General features: G+C 47.0%; 1 protein-coding gene across 3 annotated transcripts in view; it reads right to left on the bottom strand.

The window, feature by feature from the left end:
- The window catches only part of ADA2 (adenosine deaminase 2), a 35,453-nt gene extending 19,677 nt beyond the window's left edge, over positions 1–15,776 (bottom strand). For all 3 annotated transcript variants that reach the window (XM_065415299.1, XM_065415305.1, XM_065415308.1), the window contains exons 1-3: positions 15,628–15,776; positions 8,945–9,252; positions 4,895–5,120 (exon numbers count right to left, since the gene is read on the bottom strand). In XM_065415299.1, the coding sequence (XP_065271371.1) occupies positions 4,895–5,120; positions 8,945–9,239 (521 nt within the window). In that variant the 5' untranslated portion in view covers positions 9,240–9,252; positions 15,628–15,776. The remainder of the gene's footprint in view (positions 1–4,894; positions 5,121–8,944; positions 9,253–15,627) is intronic.
- Between the last annotated feature and the right edge of the window lie 488 nt (positions 15,777–16,264).

The raw sequence follows: 16,264 nt of genomic DNA on the forward strand, positions 1-16,264 counted from the left end.
GCTGCACTTCTTCCTCACTTTTATTCATGTGGGGGGTTGTTTTTATTTTTTAAAGCAAAATTATATACAAGTGACATTCATGCCACCTTAAGAATGACATTTTAAATGCACAAGAGTCAGGAAATTCAGAGTTAAGGATTCCACAATAACTTTAGCTCTGTCCTCTTGGGCATGACAACAGGGCCTTTGTTCCATTAATACACAACATCAGCCAACACAAAATCTTGTTCAGGAAACAAAACAATAAAATGGAAAGGAACTACACCTTAACCAGGGAGGCATATATATGAAGTATTTCGTATTACTGCATGCAATGGCATTCCGCATTTCAGACATGTTCTGGGGAGCACTGAGTGGTGACAGTGGAGCATCACCCTAGAAACCAGGAATGCAAGCACCAGAGGCATCTTTTCACAAGCTTATCTAACTGAGTTCAGCTGGAGACTGGCCTTAAGTAGAGAGGGCATGCTCCTGTTCAGTGGGGGAGGGTGGAAAGATTTTGTGTGGGAAGAACCTGGACTGCATAGCAACCCTCTAGGAAAACAGATGCAGAGTTCCAGTTGAAGCAAACTCCCCCAGATACTGGCTCAAGGAAAGTTATTCTCAAAATGCAGAAGTTCAGCTGAGAACACCTGCCTGGAGGGTGAGCCTGGAGTTTGTCCCTATCAGGTGTAGAAACACTGAAGGAAAACCTCAGGGTGGGTCAAAAGACCATGTGAGTCTATTCATGTGACAATACATAGTTTACTTCTAGATAAGGACCAATAAGCAGTTATTTATCAAAGTAACTTTTCCATAGATTTTCCTGAACACAAAGACTTCTTCAATAAATATGTGTAGTGCTCTTTTCCCCCGTGTATATAGGGGAGAAAGAGTGGCCCCTTACATAGGGTCTCTTATATATTGCCTGTTGTGTCTACGTAGCCTGTGCTCTTGTGTTAGAACTAGTAATAAGCCACCAACACCCCTCCTAAAAAAATTAATTGTTACATTTCTTACAAATTCCCCTTCCCTTGAGACTAATTATTCATATGTATAACTGTGAGGATATAGCAATCCATCCTTGATAACATGCTACTCCTTTAAGGGATCAGTAGGCCAACTCTTTGCCACGAATAACCTACTCAGACAAATCTGGGATTTGCTGATTCTCTAGGGAAAAAAACCCAAGTCAGTGGTTGGATTTAGCTAGAAAGACCCTGCTTGGATCGTGTGTGACTATGTACTGAACAATGCTATTGCAATGCATAGGCACAAGGGGGCAAAATTACAGGAGACCTGCAAAAGTCTGTTTTGCTTCTTTATGGTGTAGAATGAAGGCCTGAAAGGTTTGTTTGCTTGTTTTCTATTCTATATGTGTCCTTAAACTGCATTCATCACCATAGTATCTAAGCACCTTCCGGTGATGTATTAAGCAACATGACTAACATCTATCACGTGGTTCATTTTCTCTCTCATCCTCTTTCTAAGGGGAGAATTGAAAGTGCAATCAAGTTTTGGTTTGGTAACATACACTCTGCTCTGAGTTTCTGTTAAAGAAAGTAGGCTGAAGAAGTGCACCCTGCACTTGGAGCAGAAGGTGGTGAGGTTTGTGATAGTCCTTGATTCCCATGGAAATTTGTTCCATTGCCTGAGACCAGCACCCAAGAAAGCTTCATCTGCTACACTGATGAGCTTTACCCTTATGGCAGAAAGTTCCATTGTGCTCAAGGAGTGGAGTCTACATCCTGGAGCTTTAGCTGATCTTTTAGATATGCTGGGCCCCGGCCACGGAGCTTTCACCTTACGAATATCAGCAATGTCAACTTTGCTTCCCTGAGTGTCTCTGTCCGAGAATGTTTATTGTGAGCACTCAACTAAACCACAGCATCAGAGGTATTGAATATTTAACAAAAAAGTCCTTCCAAATGTTAATCATTGGAATTAAATAGGGGAGGATTTTTTTAAATGTTTCTAAACTCCCTGACCATGAACCTCTTCCCCTCTCTGTTGCTCGGCATTCAGTCTCTTGCAATATCACCACTTCACTAGCTCTCCAGCCCCCGCAGAGTACGCTAGGGTCAGGTCAGACAAGACCTGAATTTCTAATATGAAAAACAAGCAGAAAAAAAAACAGGGGGGGGGAGGGAGAAGAAATAACACACACTCTTCCAGGGCCTCTCTACATTACAAAGCAGCAAAAAATATGAAGACGTGTCCCTTTAACTTTGCAGATCACCCTTAAGCAGGGGCATCATTTCAGAAATAGTCTGGATGGGGAGGCAAAGTTGTGTGTCAGCATACAGAACATTATATGTGACTATATCATATCCTGCAATGGTGGAGGGGGAGGTGTATAGGATGTACACCTATGAAAAGTTGCAGGGGGGGGGGCAACTGCCTTTCTTGCCCCATAGCAAATGACATCCCTACCTTTAGGAAGTGTTCATATCTTCATAACCACACTGTAATTTTTGGAAGTAAGGCTGTTGTAGTAACATTCTTCCCCACACCACTTTTAAACTTGAAAATAAACAGTTTGATTGTAGGGATTGTTCGGTTTGTCTGTTTCCAGTCCTTCATTCCACTTCCACATTGAAAACTAGTGGAAGGGGTACAGCCCCTGGAAAACACTTTCTCCCTTCCCCTCATGCTTGCTGATCCTCCCCATCTTGTACGTAAGAGAGCCTGGACCTTCCCCAGATGCCATATGCCCTTGACACATACTTGCAGGCACCCAACTAACCATCAGTTCCCACCCACCCCAACATCTTCTTTCCTTCAGCCTGTTGATGCTCAGGGCAAACAGAAGGAAGGGAGGTCACTTGCGGGGCACATGTTCAAGGGACTGGGAGTGTTTCCAGAAACTGAAAGACATAGCGGATTGGGGCTCATTCCTGGCAAGAGACCAACTCCTCCATTGCCAGAACACCTCCCCAACCCCCAGATTAGTACCCAGGGAAGAGATCAAAATAAGAGGGGGAGCTCCTCAGTATGGTGGCTGTGATCATGTGCCTGGACTTTATGTGGGGACATTGCATTACATCATCTTTTGCTGATGGACCTGTTAAGGGCAGTGAGAGGCAGCACAGTCTGTGGATAAACCTGGGCACTGAGTTTCAGGAGACCTGGGTTCTGTTCCTGCTCCTGCCTCTGCTGCTGGGTGAACTGGGCAAGTCACTTCACCTCCCTGTGCCTGTTTCCAACCCCTATTCTCTTGTGAATTTAGATTGCTTCTTCGGGGCAGGGACTGTCTCTTATTATGGGCTTGTCTACACTTAAAATAATACAGCTGCAGTGCTTCAGTGTAGACACTGCGTACACCGACAGGAGGGGTTCTCCCGTCGGCATAGGTAATCCACCTCCCTGAGAGACGGTAGCTAGGGCGATGGAAGAATTCTTCTGCTGACCTAGTGCTGTCTACACTGGGGGTTAGGTCAGTAAGGCTACGTCTCTCAGGGGCCTGGATTTTTCCCACCCCTGAGAGACATAGCTATACCAATGTAAATTCCTAGTGTAGACCAGGGCTATGAGTCTGTACATTACCTAACACAATGGGTCCCTTAACTCAGTTGGGGCCTCTAGGTATTACTGTAAAATAAAAGATAAGGGGACACTGAATGGCGATAAGTGTCTCTGAAATAAGTTCATGTCCCAAGCAAGCTGCTAGCCAGCACAGCCAAGCCTGTGGTGTGGTGTCCTCTGCAGAGGTACTTCCTTGGTGCTCTCCCACCCTTATTCCTATAAATGGGATTCTCTTGATTAGATCAGGAGGGAGAGTCTGTATTCTGTAAAATAAAACAGAATGGGGGGCTTGAGGGATGTTCCTCAGAACACCCTGAAACATTCAGGGCAGTCGCCTCTGTTCAGATATTTCAAAAGGAGATTTGATGCAAAATCCCTCCTCTATTATTTCTCTCCCCCTCTTCTGGAGAGGCAATGGGGAGCTGGTGTCATGGTCTCCCTTTTCCCCACTCTACCGTGGAAGGGGTGGAAAGCCAGCAGGGGAACAGTCTTTCCTCTAGAAGAAGCTGATGGAGATGGGACTTGCTGCTGGCAAACATCCGCTTCTCCCATGAGGTGCTGCTGCTACTCAGCCTACTGACAAGCAAGGCTGGGAGCCCTAGAAACTCCTCAGCCCCAGCACCACCTTCTCCTTCTGATCCCATTTCCAGTTTCCTCAGCCTGCTGACTTCTCACCTCAGCAGCTGAGGAGGAGGGGATGCTCTGGGGAACCAGCGCTGTCTAGCCCAACAGAAGGCAGAACTCTCCCTCTGCTTTTAGCAAAGGAAGGGGAGCTGCACTAACTGGCATTTTAATGCTTGGTAACTCCACAATCTGAACTGTCTCACAAATCATTAATGCTCCATTCCAAGGTATCTTCCATCTGATAAGTGATCAGTGCCCTAAGGAGCAAACAGTCTCTGTTTAAATATTTGTGTATATTACATTTTGAAAAACCCTACATTGAAAGACCATTAAGATTGGACAGTCAAGCACTCAAAAGTTAGGAAAAGCCAGAATTAAGGTTGCCTGTGCTCATGCATTATGGGAAAAATCTTTCATTACAGGATCACATACTATTTTTTCCCACAGGAACCTCCAGCCTCATTCAGTACACAAGACAGTGCATTCCCTAACTTATGCTTGTTTGACTTTGCAACTATAACATGCTTGTTACAGGGTGTGTGTGTGTGTGTGTGTGTGTGTGTGTGTGTGTGTGTGTGTGTGTGTGTGTGTGTGTACGTGTAAAATGCAATTTTAAATAGAGAGTCCAGTTTCCAGAGCAGCCACCCCAGGAGGACGATGGGCCAGAGTGACCCTGCAAGACATGTGTCCTGTTAGCAAATGACCAGCAAGCAAAGAATAATAGTGCTATAAAACTCCAGAGTGCCTCAGATCATTGCTCACACACCTGTTATCGAACTCACTGATGTTGTGCAGCTGCGTCCGGTAAGTCTTTAGCAACACCCACTCTGAACAGCCCGGCGGCACTGGGCTGGGTGGGTGAGGCTTGGAAAACCTAAACTGAATAGTACCCACATGGGTGAAGCAGATGTAGCAGTCAGGTAGGTAGGTGGCATTGTGCACCAGCCAGTCCACGCTCAATATTGCATAGTCATGCAGGTGTAAGACAGCACCTGTGGGGGAAAGGGCAAACATAATAAGAAAGGGCTGCTGAAGTGAAGGGGAAGGAGCGTCAACATGACGACAATTAAATCCACCCATGTGCGTGTGCCTGGAGGGTCTCATAGATACAGTCATGAGCAGCCCCCACAGCAGCAAGACTGCAAACCGGCCCTGCCTCCCCCCATGTGAGACACAGATGGCACATTCCACATCAAACACAGGGCAGGCAGAGCGTGATGGCTCAGTTTGAGGGGAGGGGGGAAATCAATAGGGAGTTCTACGCTCTACTTCTCCACTGGGATGGAAAATGCACTGAGTTATTAAAGGTCTTTCAGACACACTTCACCGTGAGAGAGCTGGCTCACACCCCACTGATTTAAAGAGGAACTTTCACACTAAGCAGCACTTTACCACACATACTATTTAACAGACAGACCTGAACCAAATCCCTGGATCTAAGCAGTTTGGATTCACATGTGATTTTCTTCATCTAGCCCCTATTTTTACTGTGGGCCAGACCAAAACCTCAGATACTGACATGTTGGGGAATTCTGAGATCAGAACAGAGAGCTCTATTCATCTACTTAATCAAACACACACACTTCTGTCTTGTATTCATAGATTTCAAGGCCAGAAGCGATGACTGTGATAACCACTGACCTCCTGTACAACACAGGCCATAGAACTTCCCCAAAATGAATTCCTAGAGCAGATCTTTTAGAAAAACATCCAATCCTGATTTAAAGATTGTCTGATGGAGAATCCACCATGATCATAGAATATCAGGGTTGGAAGGGACCTCAGGAGGTCATCTAGTCCAACTCCTGCTCAAAGCAGAACTAATCCCCAGACAGATTTTTGCCCCAGATGCCTAAATATCTCCCTCAAGGATTGAACTCACAACCCTGGGTTTAGCAGGCCAATGCTCAAACCACTGAGCTATCCCTCCCCCTCCTTAGTAAATTGTTCCAATGGCTAATTACCCTGACTAAAATTTACACCTTATCTGCTGCTGGCCATCACTATCTGCCTTGAGATGCACCGCTATCCTGCAGTAGATTGGCAACTGACAGAGCTTTTACTGCGACAGTCCATGGAGTGTGAAACTCATTCTCCTCACACACACACACACACACACACACACACGGTTCAGACCATCCCTCTGCATTATCAAATATCGTCCTAGAACTCTCCTTTTCTAGAGATTTTTTTTAAATGTTAGCTCTTGTGTAAAACCTCCCTTTTTAAAAGATGCTGTGGGATCTGGATTTTTTTGATATATCAATTTGCATATCACAGCAGTTTAATTGACTGTGGATTACCCTGAACTCCTTGAGTGTCAAGAGGCACTTTATAAACACAATAGTTACATTATTAGAGTATTTGACTTAAAGAAAACATGATTTAGTTGTTAGGATGCAAGGCTGCAGGTCAGGAGATCTGGGATCTATCCTAGGCTCTGCTACACATTTTTGTGTGTGACTTTGGACAAGTCACGTAAGGCCAAAAGTTTCAAAACCACTCTCTGATTTTGCGTGTCCAATTTTAAATGGCCTGACTTTCAAGGTGCTGAGCAACCAAAGTTCCTGACTTAAATAGAACTATGGTGGTTTAGCACCTTTGAAAAAACAGGCCACAGCAATCTAAAGTTGGGTCCCCAAAATCTAGACCAGGGGTCGGCAACCTTTCAGAAGTGGTGTGCCGAGTCTTCATTTATTCACTCTAATTTAAGGTTTCGCATGCCAGTAATAGAATTTTGTGTTTTCAGAAGGTCTCTTTCTATAAGTCTATAATATATAACTAAACTATTCTTGTATGTAAAGTAAATAAGAAAATAAAATTTTTAAAATGTTTAAGAAGCTTCATTTCAAATTAAAATACAATGCAGAGCCCCCCGGACTGGTGGCCAGGACCCGGGCAGTGTGAGTGCCACTGAAAATCAGCTTGCGTGTCGTCTTCGGCACGCGTGCCATAGGTTGCCTACCCCTGATCTAGACAGCACTTTCTGTGCCTCAGTTTCCTATATGCAATCTGGTGTTAATATTACAATTTAATATTTGTATTACCATAATGGTCAGAAGTCCCACCCTTGATTGGGGCCCCAATGTGCTAGGCACTGTACAAATATAGAGACATAATCCCTTTCACAAAGGACTTACTATAAATACTGCAAAGAAGCTACAGGAGATTCACTAGTGCTTGGGAAGTGATTTAAGATCCTTTGGAGGAAAGGGATGTAAAAGCAAAAAGAGTTAAACATTTTCCTTGCCATTTTTTCAAAAAGCTAAGATACTTATATTTTTAAACCGCAAATTCCCTATTTGATTCAGCAGTGAAGGGATAATGGGGAGTTCGACATCTCAGTTATTTCTGTGGCAACCAATCATGATGCCATAAACCCCAGAGTCTGAAATCACCGCAGGGACAAGCTAGCAGATTAGGGAGATGGCTCTTGTTCAGACAGAAACAGACCAATTCAGAATGGTGGGAGCAAAGCAGTTTACTTTTTGTATAAATGCGCTCTCCACAAATTTTCCCCAGAGCAAGGCTCTGCCTTGCACCCCAATAGCCAGATTGAGAGGGTTCCAATCTGGGATCTGGTACCTAGAACAGATCAGTCTGAAAGGAGAACGCATTGCACAAGAGGGAAGTGTGTTCTCAGGTTTCAAAGTGAAAGCCTTCTGTCTTCACCTAGAAAAGGAAGCCTAATTAAAATACTTTTCACTGCATCAGAGAGAGAAGTGGAAGGGTAGAAAGAAGTCAGTCAGCTGAGAGTCAAGGCCTTCAGATGTACAAATTCATTAACTCCTTGCTTCCCACATGGAACTGTCAAGGTCACAGAAATTCAGAGAGCCAGCAATAGCTAACTCCCTGCTGGTTAGACTGGATGGCTTAGATTTCAGATGGTCAAAAATATCCTCCCAACCACTCAGTATATTATAGTTATTAAGGATTAATTCTTAGAATGCTGACATGTTCCAGACTGCTAGCAAAACAAATGCTTAGGATGACACTGTGCATGTATTTTACACTCATATAGTGACTTTCATCCTAAATCATCCCAAAGCACTTTACACACTATGTATGCACCATATGGTGTAATGCAGCCATCTCTGAGGTGAAAGGCTGTAGCCAGCTTGTACACATCATGCTACACAAAAGTGGAGGGAGGAGAAGTTTCGGCCAAGGCCCATAGGGCAAAGTCCTGCACTTACAAACAGAGATCTTTCTCATCTGTGTGGATCAGAACTCAGTTTTTAAGGTCTCAACTGAAAGACCCTAACAGAAATTCAGTTTTCATATAGACATTCTATAGATCAAACAAACACACAGTCTCCAACGCATTAATAGATCTATGCTGTACACAGCTACTTGTATAAGGACACATGTGAACACCACCACATGGCAGCATGTTTGGTTATACAAGATCAGTCGCAGGCCTGGGACGCATTGGAAGGATGAGCACCCCCAGCGCTGGAGTGCGCTACACAGAGGTCAGTGTCTTTCCCACATTATATTATTTTGTCTTCTTTCTCCTCCCAAGTGAGGTAAATGGTGCTTGAAAGGTCCATGCTGTACAGTTATACAGCATACCCACATGTTTGGAAACCCTCCCTGGCCAGTGTAATTCCTCCTTTCCCCCAGCCCAAAAGAGCCAGCCCTAATGGAGCTCCTTCCAGGATCTGAAGTTGCTCTACTCAGCACCTGTTATAAGGTCCTTTTAGTTTGGATGCAGCAGGGGTTTCACACTGACAGATTCTTGCCCCCGTCCTGGTCTCTGTTTTATCACAGAAAGCATTGGGACAACCAAGAACTCTCAGGCCAGAATCCCTACCTTTCGGCATACGTTTCAAGATGCTGAACACTGCACTTTGATCAATGAAGCCTTTGGCCCTGAAGAAGTGCATGCTGGGTGGGAAATATCCAGTCTTCTGGGCCTTGGCCACTTCCTTCTCCTTGAGGCTTATTAGATACTCATTGACCTGCTCTTCCCACTTCCCCAGCACCAGGTTGCCACCGATCCGGCGGACGTTCTCCTGCTCCAACAGGAAGTCCCGCAAAGGGATGGGAAGGCAAAGAGGAACCAGACTCAGGACAAGGAATACCAGCCAACCAGCCTGAGGCTCCATGTCATGGACACACCTGGGGGAAAAACAATCAGAGCTGTAAGTGCAGGTCAAAAGGTGACATCTCAAGGGTGGTGCATTGGCTCTTTAACAAAGAAGTGGCAGGATGATGTGTGCTAGGCCATCCTGGTGAAGGGCCCTTGCAGGAGGGGTAGGAGAATCTGAGATGAATCAGGAGAAATACCTGACACTCCCAAGTATTCAAAGGAATCGGTCAGTTTTGAAATGCATTTGACTCATAACATAGGCGTGCGCAGCACATTTCATTAGGGTGTGCATTCAGGGAGCCCCGCCCCAATCCACTCCCTCCCACTTCCCACCCCCTGACTGCCCCCCTCAGAACCTCCAACCCCCCCTGCTCCTTGTCCCCTGACTGCCTCCTCCTAAGACCCCCCCCACTGTAACTGCCTTCCTAGGACCCTACCCCCTACCTATCCCGACTGCCCCGACCCTTAGCCCCACCCCGACTCCCGGGACTCCCACGCCTATCCAACTGCTCCCTGCCCCCTGGCAGGATCCCCAGAACTCCCAACCCATCCAACCCCCGCTCCCTGTCCCCTGACCGCCTCCTCCAGAGACCCCCCTGCCCCCTAATCACCCCCCAGGACCCCACCAACTATCCAACCCCCCTGTCCCCTGACTGCCCCGACCCCTAGCCACACACCCACCCCCTGACAGGCCCCCTGGGACTTCCACACCCTATCCAATGCCCCCATTCTCCGTCCCCTGACTGCCCCCTAGACCCTCTGGCCCATATCCAACCCCCCTGGCCTGGCCGGCCCGGCCCCCTTACCATGCCGCCGCTCAGAACAGAGTCCCCACCAAATCCCACCCCCGGACATCCCCTTGACCAATGACGTGATGGCACTTACGGGGCAGGCACAGAGAGCACCAACCAAGCTGGAGCACAGCGATGGAAGAGCGCTATGACTGACGTAAGTCAAAGGTCATGTGTAGTGCTGGGGAGGCAGCAATTGGCTGGGCGGGCCCGGGCAGGAGAGCAAGGGGGGTCCCTGTAGCAGCGTGGGGTTCACTGTGTGACACAATTACAACAACTTTGTGCAGCTGCTGGGGAAGTTTGTACAGGCAGCAAATCCGCCTGCGCAGGGTGTAACCCTGTCACCCTGACTCATAGGTACTGACTTTTGGTTTTGCCGGTGGGTGCCCCATCCTGGCTCCACCCCCTTATCCAAAGCTGCGCCCCCACTCCACCTCTTCCTGTCCCATCCTCCTAGACCCCCCTGAACACCACCTTCTTGCCAACTCCCTCCCCTAAATGCCTCCCAACAGCTGCTCACTCCTTTCTGCCCCCTCCTGCCTTAAGGGCGAGGTGTGGGTGCTGGAGGGGCACTCTGCCAGTTTTGAGGGGAGGCTATTTTCAACATATTTATACACTTTCATTCTAGTTATTGAAAGTGTGTCTATCATGGTATCTCCCCTTCCTGATGTTTCCCAGTTCTTGCTCTCCACCTGTGTCCCTTTTTCCATCTCTCTCTGCTCCCCACTTCCTGGTGGCTCTGTTTAGCGCCTGCTCCCACGCACTCAAAGCAGCTCTGTCTCCCCCCCCCGAACCCCACTCCCTGCCGCCAGCCTAGAAACTACATGCCCTGACACAGAGAGAAATTTTATTCAACAGCCCAGCATAGAAATGGCCCATTCATTCATCGTGCTGTGTGGCTGCTGTGTCACCCCAGCTCTTCCCAATCCCAGGGCTGCAGCCCACCCCTACTTTGACTCCTTCACACACTCTATGACTTTTGTGGGAGGAGGGGACGGTTATAGGCAGGGGAGGGGATAAACTTCCTCTCTTGGAGGAAAAGCCCCTCAGGCAGGCTTGATCTGGGCATGGGGGAGGGGGAGACAGCTTTGAGCTGGGCAAGCATTACTTTCCAGGCATGAGGCTGCAGTGAAGCCCCTCTGGACGGGTAAAGAAGGGGGAGGAGGGCGAGCTGCGGGCCCCAGCCCAATTTCACTCCTCAGACACAAGGGAGAACTTTTCTTAAAAGGAGCCATGTCCTTTGGTTTGTCCCCCTGCCCAGCACGAAGGGGGTCTGCAGCTGGTTTCTCCTGGCTGAAGGGGGAGCACAGGTCCTGGGGGGAAACACCAGGGTGGGCTGAGAGAGGCTGGCTCAGTCCTTGAGAAAGCCACCAGCCCATACTCCCCCCAGCAGCCTCCTGGAGCCAGCTGAGAAGCTGCCCACCCATCTCCCCCCAGCCCCCTGCCAAGAGGCTGCCCACCCCTCTGAAGCTAGCCCAGAAGCTGCCATGCCCTGGCTGCTGGTCCCCCCTAGCCCAGCTCCCTCTACCCTGAAAATCAGAAAGACTCACTCACCTCTACCTGCAGTCTGGGAGCTTCAACAGTGGCAGGAGAAACAGCTGATAGGTGGGGACTTCCCACCAAACAGCTGATTAGCTGCAGCCAGCCAAAGAGCTGATGAGAGCTGCTGCAGCATGCTAAATAGCTGATTGGCAATTGCCAACAGCTGATCTCCCCGGGGGGTGCTAAGCAGCCTCTTCCTCCTCCCCCCTCCGAGCCTCCAGCGGGGGACGAGCAGCCTTCCCAGACTGAGCTCAGGCATGATTAGGGTGTACCTGGGCACACCCCGTTCGCACGCCTATGACTCATAACCATTCACGTAGGCAGTAAGATCCTGTGAGGAGAGAGTGTATCACTGTTGGATCAGGCTGACAGTGCATCACACTGTCCAGCTTACTCAGTGCTATGGGAAGGGGGTCTGTGGCAAAGGAGAAGTGATTTGTGAGGTCAGGACATTATGCTTCTGAGCCAGCCCTATGGTTTTCATAGATTCTAGGACTGGAAGGGACCTCGAGAGGTCATCGAGTCCAGTCCCCTGCCCACATGGCAGGACCAAATACTGTCTAGACCATCCCTGATAGACATTTATCTAACCTACTCTTAAATATCTCCAGAGATGGAGATTCCACAACCTCCCTAGGCAATTTATTCCAGTGTTTAACCACCCTGACAGTTAGGAACTTTTTCCTAATCTCCAACCTAAACCTCCCTTGCTGCAGTTTAAGCCCATTGCTTCTTGTTCTATTCTTAGAGGCTAAGGTGAACAAGTTTTCTCCCTCCTCCTCATGACACCCTTTTAGATACTGAAAACTGCTATCATGTCCCCTCTCAGTCTTCTCTTTTCCAAACTAAACAAACCCAATTCTTTCAGCCTTCCTTCATAGGTCATGTTCGCAAGACCTTTAATCATTCTTGTTGCTCTTCTCTGGACCCTCTCCAATTTCTCCACATCTTTCTTGAAATGCGGTGCCCAGAACTGGACACAATACTCCAGTTGAGGCCTAACCAGCGCAGAGTAGAGCGGAAGAATGACTTCTCGTGTCTTGCTCACAACACACCTGTTAATACATCCCAGAATCATGTTTGCTTTTTTTGCAACAGCATCACACTGTTGACTCAGATTTAGCTTGTGGTCCACTATAACCCCTAGATCCCTTTCTGCCGTACTCCTTCCTAGACAGTCTCTTCCCATTCTGTATGTGTGAAACTGATTTTTCCTTCCTAAGTGGAGCACTTTGCATTTGTCTTTGTTAAACTTCATCCTGTTTACCACAGACCATTTCTCCAATTTGTCCAGATCATTTTGAATTATGACCCTGTCCTCCAAAGCAGTTGCAATCCCTCCCAGTTTGGTATCATCTGCAAACTTAATGAGCGTACTTTCTATGCCAATATCTAAGTCGTTAATGAAGATATTGAACAGAGCCGGTCCCAAAACAGACCCCTGCGGAACCCCACTTGTTATGCCTTTCCAGCAGGATTGGGAACCATTAATAACAACTTTCTGAGTACAGTTATCCAGCTAGTTATGCACCTACCTTATAGTAGCCCCATCTAAATTGTATTTGCCTAGTTTATCGATAAGAATATCATGCGAGACCGTATCAAATGCCTTACTAAAGTCTAGGTATACCACATCTACAGCTTCTCCCTTATCCACAAGACTCATTATCCTATCAAAGAAAGCTAGCAGATTGGTTTGACACGATTTGTTCTTTACAAATCCATGCTGGCTATTCCCTATCACCTTACCACCTTCCAAGTGTTTGCAGATGATTTCCTTAATTACTTGCTCCATTATCTTCCCTGGCACAGAAGTTAAACTAACTGGTCTGTAGTTTCCTGGGTTGTTTTTATTTCCCTTTTTATAGATGGGCACTATATTTGCCCTTTTCCAGTCTTCTGGAATCTCTCCTGTCTCCCATGATTTTCCAAAGATAATAGCTAAAGGCTCAGATACCTCCTCTACTAGCTCCTTGAGTATTCTAGGATGCATTTCATCAGGCCCTGGTGACTTGCAGGCATCTAACTTTTCTAAGTGATTTTTAACTTGTTCTTTTTTTATTTTATCTGCTAAACCTACCCCCTTCCCATTAGCATTCACTATGTTAGCCATTCCTTCAGACTTCTCGGTGAAGACCGAAACAAAGAAGTCATTAAGCATCTCTGCCATTTCCAAGTTTCCTGTTACTGTTTCTCCCTCTTCACTGAGCAGTGGGCCTACCCTGTCTTTGGTCTTCCTCTTGCTTCTAATGTATTGATAAAAAGTCTTCTTGTTTCCCTTTATTCCTGTAGCTAGTTTGAGCTCATTTTGTGCCTTTGCCTTTCTAATCTTGCCCCTGCATTCCTGTGTTGTTTGCCTATATTCATCCTTTGTAATCTGTCCTAGTTTCCATTTTTTATATGACTCCTTTTTATTTTTAGATCATGCAAGATCTCGTGGTTAAGCCAAGGTGGTCTTTTGCCACATTTTCTATCTTTCCTAACCAGTGGAATAGCTTGCTTTTGGGCCCTTAATAGTGTCCCTTTGAAAAACTGCCAACTCTCCTCAGTTGTTTTTCCCCTTAGTCTTGATTCCCATGGGACCTTACCTATCAGCTCTCTGAGCTTACCAAAATCCGCCTTCCTGAAATCCATTGTCTCTATTTTGCTGTACTCCCTTCTACCCTTCCTTAGAATTGCAAACTCTATGATTTCATGATCACTTTCACCCAAGCTGCCTTCTACTTTCAAATTCTCAATGAGTTCCTCCCTATTTGTTAAAATCAAGTCTAGAACAGCTTCCCCCCAGTAGCTTTTTCAACCTTCTGAAATAAAAGGTTTGTCTGCAATGCAGTCCAAGAATTTGTTGGATAGTCTGAGCCCCGCTGTGTTATTTTCCCAACATATATTTGGATAGTTGAAGTCCCCCATCACCACCAAATCTTGGGCTTTGGATGATTTTGTTAGTTGTTTAAAAAAAGCCTCATCCACCTCTTCCACCTGGTTAGGTGGCCTGTAGTAGACCCCTAGCATGACATCACCCTTGTTTTTTACCCCTTTTAGCCTAACCCAGAGACTCTCAGTCGGTTAATGGACCAACTAAGGGACACCCAAAGACAGGGCACCATGCTCCTGGGCCAGCCTGTAGGTCAGAGTATGTATGTGTGGGAGGCTGGGTGGAGGGGGATAAGGAGACAGGTCTGTTGTCATACAGAGTATGCTGAACTTCAGAAACATTCAGGTTCTGTTACTCGACAGTCCAGGAGAGACCATGCTGATGCCACAGCAAAATGCATTCTCGCTGTTAAAAGGGAGAGTTCTGAGGGCTTCACATCAAGCTCAGGGGGGAGGGATAGCTCAGTGGTTTGAGCATTGGCCTGCTAAACCCAGGGTTGTGAGTTTAATCCTTGAGGGGGCCATTTAGGGATGGGGGGGGGGGGGGAAACTGTCAGGGACAGTACTTGGTCCTGCTAGTGAAGGCAGGGACTGGACTTGAGGACCTTTCAAGGTCCCTTCCAGTTCTAGGAGATAGGTATATCTCCATATATTACCACAGTGCACTAACACCCCCTTCACACCAGGAGTCAGGCATCTCCAGTGCCCGGATATCATAGGCCACAGCATGCACCACAACTACTGGCACCATAAGAACTGGTAGAAAAGAGAGAGAGGGGAGAGAATGTGGTGAGTCAGAGAAGACAGACGCATGACAAATGACTCTCGCTCCCCAAAGAGCATTGTTGGAATACAATCTTCCAGCAATGGGCACCAGTCTGGAGGGTCCCTAATCACATCAGACTAACCCAGTCTTGAGAAGCACTCAGGGCTGCAAGACAGGTCCCTATGGCTCATGTATTACGTCCCCATACCACATTTCCTGCTTCAGCCCTCTACCCAGCTCCCCCCTTTTTGCCTGCTGCCCCATCACGCTCCTCTCCCACACTATAGCTGGCAGCAAGATGGAATCTCCTATACAATTTAGCTCAGGAATGAAGGGGTTAGATACAGCTCTAGAGCCAGCCAGTTCTGATCCCAGCATAGCAAAAGCGTCTTAAAAAAACACAACAGCCTCAGTGAGACAGACCCACTTACTGTCGATTTTCTCTTCCTTGCGTCCAGAGATCATCCAACTGCAACCGAGATAGCAGATCCTAGTCACCGCTCCTTCAGACAAATGGGTACAAAGCAAAGCCACTATTAAAACATAGAACAAATCAAACAAGCCAACACTGACAGTTCCAATTCCTTGTTTTAGTTTCACTTTTATTCTTATGTAAGGTGACCAGACAGGAAGTGTGAAAAGTCGGGACAGAGGGTGGGGGGTAATAGGAGCCTATATAAGAAAAAGACCCAAAAATCAGGACTGTCCCTATAAAATCGGGACATCTGGTCACCCTATTCTTATGGCTTGTTGTGGTGTTTAGATGCTGGATGTGATTATTAGAACTGGGAGCACTGGCTGTTGGGAGTCTGAAAGGACAGGAAACAGGAAGGAGGGGGGAGGAGTGGAGGAGGCTGGGAGAGTTACAGAGTGTGCAGCTACAGCTTGGAGAAGAGACTTCCACTGTAAATAAAGTTCTGTTGAAGTTGTTAATACTTTGCTTGGTGGATACAACACTTGTCTAGAGACTTCAGAATATATTTTAAAAGAAGAGAAGGGGGGGGGGGGGCAGAAAAGGTTATGAGAAAAAGAAACTAAAGGAATGTAAGGAGCAGAAAGCCTTGGCAG

The sequence above is a fragment of the Emys orbicularis genome, chromosome 1, assembly GCF_028017835.1.
Source record: "Emys orbicularis isolate rEmyOrb1 chromosome 1, rEmyOrb1.hap1, whole genome shotgun sequence".
NCBI lineage: Eukaryota > Metazoa > Chordata > Testudines > Emydidae > Emys > Emys orbicularis.